This window comes from Echiichthys vipera (genome assembly GCF_963691815.1).
Source record: "Echiichthys vipera genome assembly, chromosome: 11".
NCBI lineage: Eukaryota > Metazoa > Chordata > Actinopteri > Perciformes > Trachinidae > Echiichthys > Echiichthys vipera.
The window spans coordinates 11490697-11507705 of record NC_139836.1 but is presented as its reverse complement, the minus strand read 5'-3'; the positions used below and the strand labels follow the sequence as shown (position 1 = coordinate 11507705).

At 41.1% G+C, this 17009-nt stretch overlaps 2 protein-coding genes across 3 annotated transcripts in view; one reads left to right on the top strand and one right to left on the bottom strand.

The window, feature by feature from the left end:
• The window catches only part of LOC310954094 (phosphofurin acidic cluster sorting protein 2), a 53218-nt gene extending 40821 nt beyond the window's left edge, over positions 1-12397 (top strand). The window contains exons 12-24 of the mRNA XM_083923395.1: positions 288-415; positions 630-762; positions 862-966; positions 1141-1247; positions 2543-2697; positions 2791-2901; positions 4299-4401; positions 7539-7581; positions 7684-7726; positions 7965-8103; positions 8229-8452; positions 9328-9441; positions 9631-12397. Coding sequence (XP_083779521.1) covers positions 288-415; positions 630-762; positions 862-966; positions 1141-1247; positions 2543-2697; positions 2791-2901; positions 4299-4401; positions 7539-7581; positions 7684-7726; positions 7965-8103; positions 8229-8452; positions 9328-9441; positions 9631-9746 — 1521 coding nt within the window. The 3' untranslated portion in view covers positions 9747-12397. The remainder of the gene's footprint in view (positions 1-287; positions 416-629; positions 763-861; positions 967-1140; positions 1248-2542; positions 2698-2790; positions 2902-4298; positions 4402-7538; positions 7582-7683; positions 7727-7964; positions 8104-8228; positions 8453-9327; positions 9442-9630) is intronic.
• On the bottom strand, positions 12390-17009 carry mrpl2 (mitochondrial ribosomal protein L2). 2 transcript variants are annotated; one of them, XM_083923396.1, is made up of 8 exons: positions 16932-17009; positions 16476-16562; positions 16211-16379; positions 15293-15434; positions 15097-15212; positions 14890-15000; positions 12837-12910; positions 12390-12750 (listed from the first exon to the last, which is right to left on the bottom strand). In XM_083923396.1, exons 2-8 carry the CDS (start codon positions 16545-16547, stop codon positions 12541-12543), a joined length of 894 nt encoding a protein of 297 aa, XP_083779522.1. In that variant the 5' UTR covers positions 16548-16562; positions 16932-17009; the 3' UTR covers positions 12390-12540. The 2 variants fall into 2 exon arrangements, with proteins under 2 accessions (XP_083779522.1, XP_083779523.1); XM_083923397.1 differs by having other exon boundaries at positions 16476-16588; positions 16932-16967.

The following is a 17009-nucleotide window of genomic DNA, read 5'->3' as shown; positions in this document are numbered from 1 at the left end:
CTTTCTTTGAGACAGTGTAATACTCAAACAACTGACATTTTCTTGTGACTCTGTTGTCAGAGTCTGACGGCAAATAACCAACACAACATTTGGCCAGCGCAAAATGCAACCCAACAGATAAACATCAGCCACTGCTGATGGCGAATGTCATTTTACTCGCACGTGTCGAAAGCAGTCAACTCGGTGAATATCAGTCGATACAGATGTTTGATGGGACATGACAGCTGTTGTATGATAACCATCAGCATTGTCCTTCACTCAACTTTTCTCCCTCTCTTTTGGTTCAGGAGCCAGACACCGAAGACAGCGGGCCAGTGCCGGGGGAGGTGAGCAGCTGGGATGTCAACACTGAACGGGTAACCAGCACCGTTGGCAAGCTCTGCAAGACCGAGTCCCAAAACCACATGTCTCCCAGGTACACTGCTTATCACTACATCTGGAAAACATGCACACAAGATAGCGTTATGTCAACATGTATGCATACAAGTTACTTTTTTATCGTAATTTGGAGCGGGTGTTTCCTCAACAGTTTCTTTAAATGTTTTGTTTACTTCTGAGTCCAGTTGATTATGTCCCCTGCACTGTGTGACTCTGTACTTTGAGCTCTTCGTGTTTCGTGTCTTCATCAGTAAAGTGGAGAACAGGCTGCAGAGGCGTCCTCGCAGCACCTCTATGAAAGACCGACAGAACTCCAAGGCACAGAGCGACAGGACCAGCAGCATGGAGAGCGAGTGCTCCCCAGACTCGCGACTCATTGCGCAGGTTAACACCTCGCACATCGAATATCAAGCTGCAGCTTCACATGTGTTGTTAGTCCAGAGGAAATGTGCTCAAACTCTCTGCTTCACGTGTATCTCAAAGGTTCCCAGGAAGTCTGTGTATGACCAGCTGAACCAGATCCTCATCTCTGACGAACGCCTGCCTGAGAGCATCATTCTCATCAACACCATGGAGTGGCAAGGACAGGTCTGTGTACTTCCATACATAACACTTGAATGAGCTCCATTACACTCATCTCTTCATTCATATATATATACATATACATATACATACATACATACATACATGAAGCAGAAATCCCTCATTCCTCTTGCATATCCATTAACCCACCGTGTCCTTCTCCTATGTGTTTCTGTGCAGTATGTCTCTGAGCTGCTCCACGAACAGGGCCAGCCCATTGTGTCCACCTGCTCCGCTGCTGATGTTCAGGCTGCCTTCAACACCATCGTTACACGCATCCAGAGATTGTGAGTCGCAAACATAAATACACTGGTTGAACGACACGAGCGGCCAGAAAGTGTGGTCCCTCTGCCCGTTATCTCTAGAGTAAAATGTTTACGTTGGCTCGCTGCCAGAGAATTCCAGGGCGCTATCGCTCACGCTGCTCAAGTGCTCTCTGCCTGAGAACCCATTCTATCACATTGTGACTGTTTTTAGCCCTCCTCTCTCTTTCTTGGTTCCCTTGGCTCCACCACCGTCTCCTCAGGACGTCATGTCAGTGGGAGAACGGGGCTGTCTGCTGTGCTGCTTCTGTTAAACCTGTTTTCTCTTTAATCCAGCTGAACTGCGACTTTTCCACTCTTTCCACACCTGCTCCTCGGTCAACCTGTTTACTCCAGCTGAGGCCATGTCATGTGGAGCCATGAGCGTCTCTACTGTTTACAAGCTCGCCCAGTGCTATCGCTGCTTTGGCTGGCTGCAGGGTTTTTTCCTCGAATTCTGTCACTGAGCAAATACATTTTTTTTAAAACCCACATGCAGTATCTTAAGTGATAGTTCAGATAATTTAAAGTGGTATGTATGAGGTACTTATTCAGTCGGTGTATTACCTACAGTAGATGGCAGTCGGCCAGACCCCAGTCTGACAGCAAAGTAGAGCTTAAAACGGATATTTTGATTGATTGATTTTTTTAAATACTTTTAGCTGCTATCCCCATCCACAGCAGTTCACTGCTTTGCTTCTGTGTCTGCTTCTCCAAACTGTGGGCATGCTGACGGCCATCTAATATAGGTAATACAGTGATATGGATGAACCTGCTTCAAAACATCCAAACTATCCCTTCAAGGACCTGTTCTGCTATTGGACAGAATAATCTTTTAATGTCTTAAATCCTGAAACATTTAGCTACAAAGTCCTTAAGACAGTACTTAAAACTCAAGTACTTGTAAGAGGAAAATGTTGAACTCTATTAGAAACAAAAACAGCTTTGTAATTTTCCTTTAGTGTCAGGCTCTCTTTTTATTTGAAGACTCGTTTTAAAAATGCAATTAATCTTCTGTTTGTCATTGTAGGATTAGGATCAAAACGCTGTTGCAATAGTCGGTTTAAGACTTGCAGATACTTGCACTCCTTGGTATTACAAATTATAACATGACCTAATCTGGCTCTTGATGAAAGTAAGACCCGCTTTAAACCAGCAAAAAGCCCGTTCAGATATAAATATAAATCTGCAGGCAGCCATGAATTGTCACACACCCTCTCTGACCCACATCGTTTTCTCTTAATTACTCATTCCTCCTATCCTTATCTTAACACTTACAGCTGTAACTGCAATGCGCAGACACCACCGACAATGAAGGTGGCGGTGGCAGGCGACCAGAGTTACCTCAGCACCATCCTGAGGTTCTTCGTGGAGCAGCTGGCCAACAAGACCCCTGACTGGCTCAGTTACATACGCTTCCTGGTGATCCCCATAGGTAAGGATTAGCGCAAATACCAGCCTAACGTATTACATTTTTTTATATGGCATTGTTTTATACTTAAAGTTTTTCCTCCGCACTCCTGCACAGGTTCTCATCCCATGGCAAAGTATGTGGCCTCCTTTGACAGCAAGTTCAACAGCATCTTTATGGACACTGCATGGAGGGAGCTGTTCTGCAGGACGGAACGGCCCGCCTCAGGTAGGATGCATTACACTGTAGCTCTGATGGGTGGCTATAAAGCAAGTCTGCGTGTCTATTGTTTAGCCGACTTGAAAGGGAAAGAAATGGGGTCAGAGCCAGGGACTGATGGATGGGAAGAAAATATTTCCGACCAATTGCAAAGGACAGTTAAAGCCTGCTGCAGGGTATCAAATGGCTCTAGATTATGCCACTACGCCTCCTCCCTGTTGACTGTCTGCTTAACAACCTCTGGGGTGTCAGAACTCTGACTCAGATATTTACTCCAAAGATGGTCAGATTTGTATTGTGTAAGTCTTACAGTTGTTGATTGCACTCACATCCATTGTTTAAGCTTATATTCCCATCCATTTTCCTCAATTCTCACTCGTTCTGCTCGGACAACCCTGATAATCCTCACCCATCCTCACCTGTTAATTGACTTAAAGGTCCCATATTTTGCTCATTTTCAGGTTCATACTTGTATTTTAGGTTTCTACTAGAACATGTTTACATGCTTTAATGTTCAATGAACACATTATTTCTTTCTCTGTCATAATATACCTGTCTCTTTTAAGCACCTTTACCAAAAACATCCACTTTGCTCTAACTGGTCAGTGTTTCCAGGTCTCAGCTCTCAGCATCTCTCCACCATCATCACAGCCGGAGAATGACTGTATTATCACTGTAGCAGCTCTCCACCTATATGAAGTATAGTTGTGACATCACAACCGTACACAAGTCCTGACGGCTCATTTAAAGACACAGTTTCTGAATACAGACTGTGAGCATTTCTCTGTGAATTGAGCGTTCTAATACTTTCACAGAATTTATATATAGAACCTCCACCTGCTTTATAATAAAAAAAACACATGCATGCTAACCATAACCCTAATCCTAATCCTAATCCCACACACCATGTCGAATCATCTCAAAAGGGCTTCAGAGAAAAAAACAAAAGGGGTAAAAAAAAAAAGTACTTGGTACTTTTATCCTTGACATTAGCTGCCATCACACGTTTGTATCAGAGTAGCTGTGAGTGCTTTGTTTGACAAGGAGAATTAGTTTGAACTGTAGCGAGGCATTAGGTCAAAATAAATTGACATTAAAAATCACCCATTTCAAGTTGGCATGAATGTAGCAGGGGCTGCATGTATACATGCCGCAAGGCCTTCTGTTTGACGCACAATTCATCTTGTCTGTCGTATGGCTGACTTCAGCGACGTTTTTAATGACATTTTACACTCGGCACCCCCCTACTCCTCAATTCAGTGGAATGAAAATGATTGATGCACAGTCTTCCAGCGATCTGTTTTATGTAAAATATTAGCATTTGCATCATTTGTCTGAGGCTTGTTAGTCAGACATGTAATGGGAGAGGCATTGTTGTTAAGAATCTGTCTCCCTCCTCCCTGCAGACAACATAGACGTAGCAGGACGAGTCGTTCAGTATCTGGTCGGTGCCAACGTGTCCCACCAGTTCCCCATCTCAGAAGCAATGCTCACCTACAAACAGAAGAGGTATGTAACTGTGATTATTTGCGCACGGCCATATACTGTATATGTTTGTTTGTGTGTGTATGCATGTATGTTATTTGTGCTTTTATTTTTAAGCATGTTTTCTAACTTAGAGTACCGATATCAATGTTCAGTATGTCTAATTTAAATTGAGTGCTGGAACAAAATGACTGATCATCACTTTAAGTGCATGAGAATTATGCATGCAAGTAGGCACACATATTCAACACACACACACACACATAAATGTGAAAAGAACGAACCTAAGTCCAATTGTATCTCTAGTGCAGAAGCCCCAAGAGGCAAGTGAGATTTTTTTTTCTGGGGATCCGTTCTTTAAGTCTGATCTACATTGTTTTCTCTCGTGTTTGTGACTTATAGGGGATTTTACATTTCATGTAAAATTTCATTACAGATTTATTTTGGTCCAGTATTGAGCGAGAGTGCTGCAGCCCGTCGGTGGCAAAAACAAGCACTTTATCCTGTTCGATTTTGATATTTAAACTCCGGCGAAATTGGACGCCATGGTCTTTTTCAGCATGAATATATTCATCAAATAAGCCATCAAGATTTTTTTTATTTCGTTGATCACCTATTAACAGAGAAATCCCAGACAGTCGCTAGCAGCCAGACATGGCTAAAACTGAGTAGCTCGGGGCGGAGAGCCGAACACATCCCAAACGGTAGAAGTGGGCGAACCCGAGTTTATCAAAAAAGACTGTTTTACAATGCTAGAAGCCTTAGCAGCCGGCTACATCCATATTGAGAGGCAGTCCATAGAAGTCGATTACCGAATGCACTGGAGTTCAGTTCTATTGAAGTTCAATAGCTTGTCACATTGTAAAACAGTCTTTGAACAATGTTGTTGGTGCTTTGTCTTATGTGTAGGGACTGTCATCATATCATGCTACTGCAGAGGTTTGCTACTATTTTGAGCAATAATAATGTTTAAAAAAGCCGCTTTGGATGGTTTAACGCTCCAGCCCGAGCTACTCAGTGTTAGCCATTTCTCTGTTAATAGGCGATCACCCAAAAAACTTGATGTATATTCATGCAGAAAAAGACTGAGGGGTCCAGTTTCGCCGGACTTACACTTTAAGGTTCCAACTGAATTTCTGATTCCAATTTCAAAAACTATTCTTGTCAGATCATTTTTCTAAGCTTTTTTTTTTCTTCCACATCAGGGGAATTTTTTGTTTGTCAGGCTTATTTTTCTTTGTTGTTGTAATACTAATCTCAACCACAGGACTGCACCACCTCCAAGGCCCCAAGCTGTTGCCTAGCAGTGAAATTCCAGTAAAACTGTCTATTTAGGACAGGGGGCAGAGACATGATTATTACAGCAAACGAAGATGAAAACAAAAAAAACTTCTTTTCAAGTCATAAACACCGTAGTGAAAACAATTTCGATTAGACAGGGAAAAAGAGGATACAGGAATTCAGGAGACGCAGGTTCTGGCCCGTTTCACCGTTTGATAAAAGGTTTACGGCTGATTATTACATTTGATCCAGCATCGACCCAGTCTTCTCATAAACACAGGTACACTCAGAAGACAGTCTGATGCATTTCTGTGTGCATTTGTTGGTTTTCTTTCTGAGGTTTGACAAACTTTTCCCCATTTTGTAAGAACAGCTTCCTATTGGTCAGAAGGTACTAAATACAACACACAGTTTTAACACTGTTGCATTCCTTCTTCCCCCTTTCCCCTTTGATTTGCATTCAAGGAAAAGAAGTTTGTATTTTGATTTTTACATCAGGTATCTAATTCAACTCTTTGTTTTGTTTTGAACCTCCTTATTTTCTCTCTTCCATTTGGCTTGAGCTCCTTGCTGTGTCTTAACATTTCCCTTTTCACACTCGATACTCACTGTAACTCCTTCGCACTCTGTCCTGACTTGTGTCTTTGGTTTGGTGTGACGTTTGATTCCGACTCTGTCCTGTGTGTTGTTGCTGTGAAGATTTGCCTAACAACCTTTAAAACAGCCCCAGAAATCCTCTCAAGTGGAAGGGTTTTCTGGTTCTTACATTTATCAGTCAGTTACAGATTTTCTGTTCTGAATCTCAGGACACTCAGGATTTAGCGTTAGGAGCAACTACATAATTATAAACGTTCACTCAGTATTATTCAGTGCTTTGACTACTGCAAGGCAAATCAAAAATTCCAATACCAGTCAAAGAAATTATATTATTGCCCATTTCAGTGTGATATATCCCTCTCATTCTCAACTGCATGATTACTACTAAGTCCAAAACGCATATTTCTGCATAAATTCATAAGTAAATAAGTGAAATAATACATTTATTTATAAAGGATCGGCAGTTGGGATTAATATATCCTTTGCTTCCATATTATTATTTTGTGAGTTATGCAACAGCTTGTGATGCTACACATTGCTTTGCAAAATCTTTACCTTGTAATATATACTGAAATATAATGATATAACAGAGCACTGGCACCAAAGTGGTAAGATTGCTGGCGACTGCGGTGCTGTATCTGCATCCACAGGAGCCAGCAGCCTTCTACATCCTTCCGCTGTTTGCTGCAATCGATTTTGCAGGCTCATGAAGGACCGGGAGAGAATCGGCGGCTAGTTTTGGAGTTGAACCGTCGGTTACCACATGCTAGAAGACATTTTCAGAAAGATAACTGTTTCAACTCTTCCGTGCTGAATAATTTGGCGCCCTTTTGAATCGTTGAGGCCTGCTTGTGTATTCAACTTTAATTGACAATGACTGCTCTACTGTTTTTTTTCCTGTCTTTGTCTCGTATTGTTCAACCAGTGGCTCAACACATAAGGTAGTCGTGTAAAGAAGCCACACTGTTACAACCGAAATTATTTTTAGCCCCATGTATATAATAGCTCCTCATACTAGCTGATAAGAAAGAGCCCGTCTTCTTTTGGTTGTAAGGAGCGGTCCTCTCATTCGTCTCTTTGTAACATGACCCCAAGATGACCCCATTTCACCCCAAGACAGACATGTGCCATTTCTTCTGCGATGGGACATGTTAAAAGGTCATCCCACAGCCATCTTCCCTTTCAGGACCATTGAGTGTTCATGTGCACCTCTGGACTGTTGAAGTGTTAAAACCCCACCTCTGCTCATACTCACAGCCTCTACTCTCTCTCTCTGTTCACAGTCCTGATGAGGACTCCTGTCAGAAATTTGTGCCATTTATTGGGGTAAGAGTTAGTTGTTTTTCCCAGGCAAATGTGCCAGAGAGAATTGTTTCATTATTTTGCGTTTAATTTAATCTCACACGGCGACCTCTTTCAATCTTGCAGGTTGTGAAAGTTGGGATTGTGGAGCAAAGCATGTCAACTTCAGGTAAGGAAAGGAGTTGTTGTTTTTTTTTTTTTTAAAGGTGTGGTATTATTTTTCGTTTATTCAACAGAAACCTAACAAAGCACAGATTTTACTCACTTGATATTGATTCAGATGAGGGGAGAAGAAAATGACCCAGAAACCCCAATATTATTTATTTACTTCAATGATGTGATTATTTCTTAGTTTAGTTTTACTTTGAAGATTTATGTATGAGACTATCCCCCCCCCTTATTTGCAGTTGACTCAGATGATGCGATGGGGGTCAACACAAGCATCCTGTCCTCCCCAACGCCCCCATCGGCTGGTCCGTATGGGAAGGAAATTGGAGGCACCCCTCCACAGTCTCCCTCCGTGTCCACCGCCCTCTCTGGAGCTGGGTATGAAAAAACACGCATAATTATCGACAACAAAACTACATCCTTTTATGCCATAATAGCAAAGCAATTTACCAACAAAAAAAAGTTTCTTTAGTGTTTTTGACTTTGCCCATTTCCCTTTGTAGCTCTCCATGTTCGGGCAGTGAAGTGATGGGGCTCCAGGTGGACTACTGGACGTGGCAAGGCCCAGAGAAGAAGAAAGAGGGAGAGAAGAGAGACGTCGGTCTTAAGAACACCCTGAAGAGCAACTTCCGTTCACTGCAAGTCAGCCGCCTGCCTTGTGGAGGGGAGCTCACCCCTCCACCCAGCATGGCCATGACTGTAGTCACCAAGGAGAAGAACAAGAAAGGTATGCTGTGAAAAGTGGGACTGACACACCCACATTGAAAACTTAAAAACAATCATTAACATAATAAATAATAATTCAATAATATCTTTCCTTCTTTCTGGCTCTAAACTTGCCCATGCATAAGACGGATGATTTGGGAAAAGTTATTTTTGTTTCGACTGGAGAAGGGTTAAAAGAGGTCTTCGCCGATTAAGCATTAAATAAGCAGAACCACAGACACAGTCCATACAGTCTTATTCCTTGTCAAAACATTGCCCCTTCAATACCCACAATGCAACTGGGCCGCCAACAGTTTTTAAGTGTTATGCTTCTTCTAGTAGCCGCTTATGTAAACATGAACCTCTAGCCTGACGCAGATATCAGGAAAACATTTTCAACCTTGTAGTCTTCAGCCCCAGAAGGGACATCACTTGAGGACATTCATCAAACTTGCCTCAGCTCCCTCTGGAGACACAAAAGCCTTAAAAGGTCTAAGACAGTCCAAAAATCTTATTAAACATGAACAACTCTCTCCCAAATCCCAAAACTACAGTGCTAAAACTCAAATGTGTGATGTCATCAGGTATAAGGAGTGGAGCTGCTCCATCGACGATGATTTAGGAAAGATGTTCTGAGCTTATGGAGACATTTTCTGTTTCACAACGCTTTAATAGAATAAACCTTACAAATATTGATTGAACTTTACTAGGACATGGAAATGAAGAAAACAGATTGGAATTCTTAATTTAGGTGGTTCCCCTTTAATATAACTTTTAACACATACGCAGTAGGACTCCCTGGAAATGCACTTTGATGTGTAAAATTGATGGAGTTGTCAGTACAACAAGTTATGTGTAGAAAATGTTTTTTTCATGCCTACCTGTTTCTCTCGCCAGTGATTTTTCTCAGCAAGAAGCCCAAGGAGAAAGAGCTGGACTCTAAAAGCCAAGTGATCGATGGCATCAGCAGGTTGATCTGCACAGCCAAGCACCAGCACACGATGCTGAGAGGTAAGACACAGCCCCAACAGCTGAGGCTCTACTGCCCTCTGGTGTTGATGTCAGGACAGTCACGTAAACAACCAATTCTCTGCTCTGTAACAGCTGTCCGTGCAAACTCCAAGCAGCCATTATGAGATTTTTTTTTTATGTGTCGGTAATTTATTTGTGCATTTCACTATCTTCCTTTTTGGTCCTCAGTCACGATTGATGGAGTGGAGTGGAATGATGTGAAGTTTTTCCAGCTCGCTGCCCAGTGGCCAACACACGTCAAGCACTTCCCGGTGGGGATCTTTGGTTACACCAAGCCTGTGTGACCCTGGCCACCTTCCACTCAACCACCACCAGACTCTCCGCTGCACTTGTCTCACCGAGAGGCTCCAGAGAATTAGAGGCAAAGCTAACGGGCCCCCGGCAGTAATAGTTTTCCTGTGGAAATCTTACTGACTCACAACCACGTGTTCAATACACAAATTTCATGTTGTCAGTTGGATGTTTTTGATGTTGATGTTGTTGGGTGTCATTGTTTTTTTTACACACTACAAAAAGAACAAGTACTATTTTGTAAGATTTGTGCTATCGCCTCGGAGGTATTTTGAGGTTTTTGACAATTTGCCACATTTCGATAATGGCAGCTGTGTTTGCACTTTGTTTTTGTTAACATTTTATTATTTCTGTGAAATCCTACATTTATTATTGCTCTGTAGACAATGGAGGAGTTTGATGGTGACGTGCAGTGGCGTGTGTGAGATTGTTTGAGACCGTGTTTGTGTTTGTTGTTGAAAGCTGGAATATTGCTGTGAATCTAGATGGAATCCTTCTCTTCTGACTCAGTGGTCAGTTTTCCTCCTCTGTCCCTTTACTTTCTTTTTATAGAAAGAAACAGAAAGTTCTGTTTGCCTCGTTGCTTTTAAGCACTGTGTACCTAAAGCAAATTAGAAAACAACTAAAGCAACGTATATTTGAAGGTAGCTATAATGAATGTAGCTATGGAGCATTTGTAACATGTGAGCAGTTCATCAGATCAGCCCATTATTATAAGTGCTGATTTTGTATCAGTGTTAATGTACATTCAGTCTGTGCTGTAACATCTACTTAGAAGCAGGGTAACATGACACCACAAAACATTTCAACAGCTGAATGCCAAATTTAGTTGTGACTGTATGAACTGCCGTATTATTATTTCAAGGTCCTGAATAGTTTTCCAGTTTCCCAGCCCGCCCGTGTTCAGCTTGATGTACTGGCTTACCATAGAGGACATCTCACAGACCTGCAGTAACTTAGCAAATACTGGATTTCTCCAGATGTGCAGTGATGTGCCAAAGTCCAGTTCGTTTTACAGTGTAACCACCAGAGCTCTTGGCTTGGCCAAACCTCATAGTATGTTGAACTGAGAACTAAAATCGTACATTTAATGTATTTGTGGTCCCTGTGGAGATCAGTATATAGATTACTGAGGTATTCATTATGAAAAAAAATTACAAGTTAGTGTTCCACATTTGGCCACATGTAATCCCATTAAGCATTTAAAAAACATGTCCACATCCTAACCAAGCAATTACCGTTGTGTCCTTTACTATCCCCACGGCTGGACATGCACCTAACCTAAAACATACCAATAGGTTGGGCACTCAATATTGTCGGCCTGCTATTGGAAAATGACAAATGAGTGGGACTTGAAACACACTCTGACAGTAGTGTTGAGTGCAATGCAAGTATTGAATTACTTTTAAAATCTGATGAAAAGGGTATGGAGTCTTGCCAGATGTCCAAGTCACTGCCTGTGTGTCTGTGTAGGTGTGCTATGTGTTCGATGGTACTCCCTGAATAGTGTTACGTGAAACTTCTGCAATAGGAAACCTTTGGACAAAGGGCCTTCTGTATGAGTTTGTTGTTGCTTTTTTTATAAAGTGAAAACTTACAAGCTTTGATTGGCTGGCTTTTCTAGTAATGTACATAAATATAACAAGATGTGTTATTGTGACTCTCAAATACCTCCCCCTCCCCACTAAATTGAAAGCACAAATAGCTTATCCTTGACATAAATGCCAAATATATTTCCATAACTCATACGTATGAAGTTGACTTGTACAATGCAAACACTATTGTAATTTCTCATACATTTCCCTCTCTTTGTAATGCACTTTCATGTGGTTTTCTACATATTTTAGCTCAAATTGGGACACACTTGTTTTTGAGGTGTTATATTTGAACCACTACCTATAGTCAAGAGAAGGCAGGTTTTTGTTTTCAAATGGACCCTTTTTCATAGGGATGTTTGTTGATGGGTTCAAGCGCTCTATGACGACTGGAAAACCGTCATGGCCGTCTGTTACTTTGTTTTGCCACTTGATGTTGAAAAGCCTATTTTGCAGCTACCACCATACGTGTCTGCCTGCGACTATACAGTCGAGTTTTCTTGTCTACTGCTCTTCGAAGGGTTCACTATCTTCTTTGAGTTGGCAGACCAACTGGCCCTTACAGATTTATAAAGTTGGGCTGTGAAGCGTTAGCCAGGGCAGAGTTGTTTGAGGGAATTTGTCATGTGAGTTAGCCTTTTAAATACTTAACAGGCATAATGACAAGGTGTATTTCAATGTATTTGACCTTGAGGTTGTTTTTTTTGCCCTAAATCTAGAGGTAGCATGGGGGTGTTTAACAAGACTGGATCAATGAGTAGGCATGCTCACTTTACCATAATTTAGAACAGCAGCAAATTAACTCTTTAACATCAGTGTTAGTTTTTCCATTAATGGTCAAATTACAATAACATGCCATCTCATTGCTCCCGTTACTTGAAATGCCACCCAGTGTCTTTGCACAAACCCTATTTTAAATGACATGACAGTATTTTTAAATTTACCACTAAAAATATGGATTACTCTGCATGTTTTACTATAGATGTAAATATGTTTTGGATTTTTATATTGTTTTGTTTCTTTCCATGCTCTCACAAGCAGTTGTGTTTAATAAAATTTTTAATCTTCTGTACAAACGGCTCATCTTTATTCATTCTACACCAAACAATCGACTTGATTTCATCATAAAATAACGTTACAAGCGATTACAAGCGAGAGATGACAATCTCCAGTCCTGAACATGTCCAGTGGGTTATTGAGCTGAGACTGAGGGCAGGTTGACGTAATTCTTCATTGGAGGCAGCGGTTTAATCTTGCGTCCTGCCCAGCCTCCCTTTCTCTGCCACAAGCCACTCGAAGGGCGGATGCCGAGCCAGCGGTTGCGACCAGCTTTGCCGATGATCCGTTTATTGTGGTCAATGTTGGACACGCGTCCAACCGTTGCCACGCAGGTCTCCAATACCTGTGTGTGTTGAAGCAACATTCAGTTCAGAGCAGCAGAATATGGTTGAAGCACATTAGGTGGAATGTCATTCCAGATAACCGCACCTGAACCTGTTGCTTGGAAGGAAGCTGAAGGATCACCGTTCCATTTACTTTACGGAGCAAAACGCCACTTGTGCCTGAAAACCAAATGAACCACCACATTCAGTTTTAGGAATTGTTGAGTCATAATATTTTACAGCAGCTATAACCTTGTTACAAATGCCTGAGGCATTCAGATAACAGATGAAACAATCATGACACTGTCACAAGGATGCACAGAAACAGAACAGATCTCAATGTACGTGGACTGTTAAATTATGACGAGCAAAACTCAGTACTTCATGACATTTTAACAAGTCCCATATTGTAAAAAGAGAGATTTCCATGTCCTTGTTTATAATAGAGAGTTGAGGTGCTATATAAATGCTGTGAGAGTATCAAAATCCTCAATCAGAGAACAATCAGAGCAGAGTGGGCTTTTTCAGGAAGGGGGCTTAAAGAGGCTGGCACTTAATAAAGGTGTACTCGAATAGACAGCAAAAAAACACCTTGTAGCAGCCACTTTTGTACCAGTACTGAACTATGGTGATCTATTATAGATGCATTCATCTGCACAGCGTCGTCATATGGTCGACTCAGCCTACCACGCTTCTTTAAGGTTCATTACCAACTGTAAAGCTCACACTCATCACTGTGAGTTATACTCTTGGGTAGGATGGCCTGCTCTGGCCACACATATACCTACCTACCTACCTATCTATATATAAGGCAAGTCTAGGTGTGCTTTCCTCGTATGTATGTTCTTTCATTAAGCAAAAAAGTGCTGGCCATTACTCTCTGCGTCATTATGCTTTCTGTCCCACATGTCCGCACAGAACAGGGAAAAGGTGCGTTCGCTTTTTCTGCACCCTCAACATGGAATTTGCTGCAGAATGACTTAAAACTTAGTGCATTAATTCCTTTAAGTGGCTTTAATTCAAAAATGAGAGAAATGATGTCAAACTCCTTAGCATGTCATTGTTTTTAATGTTTTTAAATTGTTCTTGGTTGCAAAAATGACTCCTTTACTTTTATTTGTAATTGATTTAATGTAACTTGTCACTGTGTTGCAACTCTGCTGCTGCCCGTTTTGGCTAGGAAAAGATCATTTTAATGGAATTCTCCTGGTTAATAAAACATAAAGGTTATAATAATAATTTTAGTTTTTTGAACATTAAAGCATGTAAACATGTTCAAGTAGAAACCCAAAATGCAAGTATGAACCTGAAAATGAGCAGAATATAGGACCTTTAAACACTAATTGAAGAAAAAATCAAAGCAATCAAAAGGAGTCTAAAGATGTATTTAGAAAAGAAAAATGAAATGAAATTATGACAATTTGCCTTTTAAACCACATATCGAGAACCTGGCAACGACACTAAAAGTGAGATTGGGCTTTTATTTCAGACAAAAACATTTTTATGTTGTTTTTATTTAAAAAAAAATTTTTTTAAAAAGGCTTGTCGCTGCCACCTTAATTCCATTGGATTATGGTGATGTACTGTACATGAATGCCTGCTCTGCCTCACTGTCCTATCATTGTCCGTTAAGATTCTTAACCGGCTGTAAATCACTCGCCCATCATTGCACCCTGTATTCTAAAGTAGGCTGGCTGTCCCTGTCAGCTCGTAGGCTTCTTCACTGGGACACCTTCATTTATAAAGCGATTGCTGGACTACCCCCTTCATACCTCTGCACCTACCTCCCTTTTAAATCAAATCCATTATGCAGTTTGCGCTCTCTTGACTTTCTATCTACCTCAGTCCCCCAGAACTTGTACTGAGTTTGGGGGAAGCGCCTTCAGATATTCTGCTTCTGCTGCCTGGAACTGTCTTTAAAAAAAACACTAAAATTGCAGGAACTCATCAATATTAAAGTGTGTGTAAATGTGTCACTGCATAGTATTTTTTATCATCATCATCGTCGTCACATAATTATTATTTTAGTGCGTATTGTAGTGCACTGTTGTGTTTGTTTAACATGATGTCGTCCCCCTCGTCCTCCTTCTTCTTAAACAAAAAATAAATAAATAAATACTAGGTAGAAACACATGCAAATAATACTGTGCGTACATTACCTGCAGCACGTATATACTGGGAGCCCTTCCCCGGTTGGACCTCCAGGTTGTTCACCAGTGTCCCCACAGGAAGAGCCCCTAGTGGGTAGGCATCACCCTCATTGGCTGAGACTGAAACAAAAAGGACAGAATAATGTTGCGTTAAATAAAGATTACCTTCCTTCAAGGTAAGGTATGGAGTATGACAAACCAGGGCTGCTCTTATACCTGCCATGCGTCCAATAACTCCAGATGTTTTAATGACGTCTCCAGCCTCCATGTTCTCTGTAGCGATAATCCATCTTTTCCGATTGCCTCCAGCCACCAGTGCAATGTCAGCAGACCTTTGTAACACAGATTATGACGACTGTTTGTTTACTATACACGTTAATAAAAGTCCTGTGAGTTGAAACGCTGATCTCACCTGCATGGGTCGTATCGCACTTCAACAACCTTCTCTTCGAAGGGCTTGTCTTCTCTGCTTGGTTCGTAGCGCAGTCTCTGAAAGTCTATCCATCTGTATTTTTGTTTATGGCCACCGCCGATGCCATGTGTCCGTATCTTTCCTGTACGGCAGAAAGAAGCAACTGTTTGCACTGGGCTCTAATGAGGTCAAGTACCACAGCTGTTCTAAAAGCAAATACATCACTAAATGTAGTCAGCCTAGGTGATTCTCATACCAGTAATAAGAATAATACATTTTATTTGTATTGTACTTTAGATTCAATGATCTCAAACAGAGCAGAATAGAAACAATATACCACTGGTTGACTAACTTAACATCGAGTTTGGCTCTTGAGAAACTGACCTATATTCTTAGAAAGAAGGCTTCCGAATTTTATGACATTTGGAAGATATTTCTATTTCTATAATTGTTGAAGGGTGAAGATATGGAGGAGGCAGTGAGAGAATGAGATAATAAAAACATTTAATTTATATAAAGAATATTATTATTATCAATATTAATCGATTATTAATGTTGTTGTTGTTTTATATGATTTTTTGTTTGTGTAATTTATTTATTGCTCATAATTTGTTGACTATTTGTTGGTTTATCTGATTATTATTTGTTTACTTTACCAGGTGGTTTTGTTTCTTTGCCTTTTCTATGTTGTTGATATTTTCATTCATTTTCATTATTGTACAAATACAAAAACCAATAAAGATATGTTTCAAAAAAAGAATAGAAACAATATAAGCTTTGATTCTATTAGTGAAAGCAGAACAACGGGCAAATCCGGACTGGCACGTTAGCAGCCAGCTCCAACCTCCTTCTCCTCCAGCCTTGCTTGCAAACACACAACAATTGATCCTATTCTTCTACATTGGCCACAGCCTTTACCTGTGTGATCTCTGCCTCCTGTCTTCTTCATTCCCATAGGCCTGATGGTGTACTTCTCCTGCTGCTTCCAATAAGTCCTGTTCTGCTCCAGAGAGGCTGTGGTGAGGAAGCCCCTACACTGTCCCACTGTACTGGGCACCTGAACCCCCAGCTTACTCTGTGCAACTGCCTGTAACCCCCCCAAAAAAGAAAATATACTGTAAATTGTTTGGTGGTTGTGTTGCTTCAGACCTCCATTATGAATGACGGACAGTGGATGTTTTACCTGCGAGGAGAGCAGAGCAGGCTGGGAGAGGGTCAGGGAGCGCAGGGCTCGAGTTAGACACGACACCGCCATCACAACAACGTCCCCCTGACGGAAGGGCAGAGGACAGACAGCTGCTAGCTTTGAGGCTTCAGTTGATGTGTCTGTCAACTACCTAGTGTGCAACATTAGCTCGACTGTGTCTAATATGGTCTACACACTTCTCCTGCTTTTAATTCATCTTCTTACTTAACAAAGTCTAAAGGAAACAAAGCATTAGGGGTCCACCAAATAACACCAATACTACGTTTTTCAATTGTATCATATGCTGTATATCAGTAACATGAGCTATGGTTAGCTTAGCCAGAGGTTAACCCGGCGCAATAAATACACCTCCCTTTTACTTTCTGTTTTAATAAACTAATTGGCCACTGTTCAATTTACGATAACCAGAGTAACATTAACATAAAAACCAACCTTTATATTTGACTTATTTCATCACAAGCTTCTTTCCGGTGTCCTTCATAGGTCTGCACGCTGGGTCGCGCACTGATG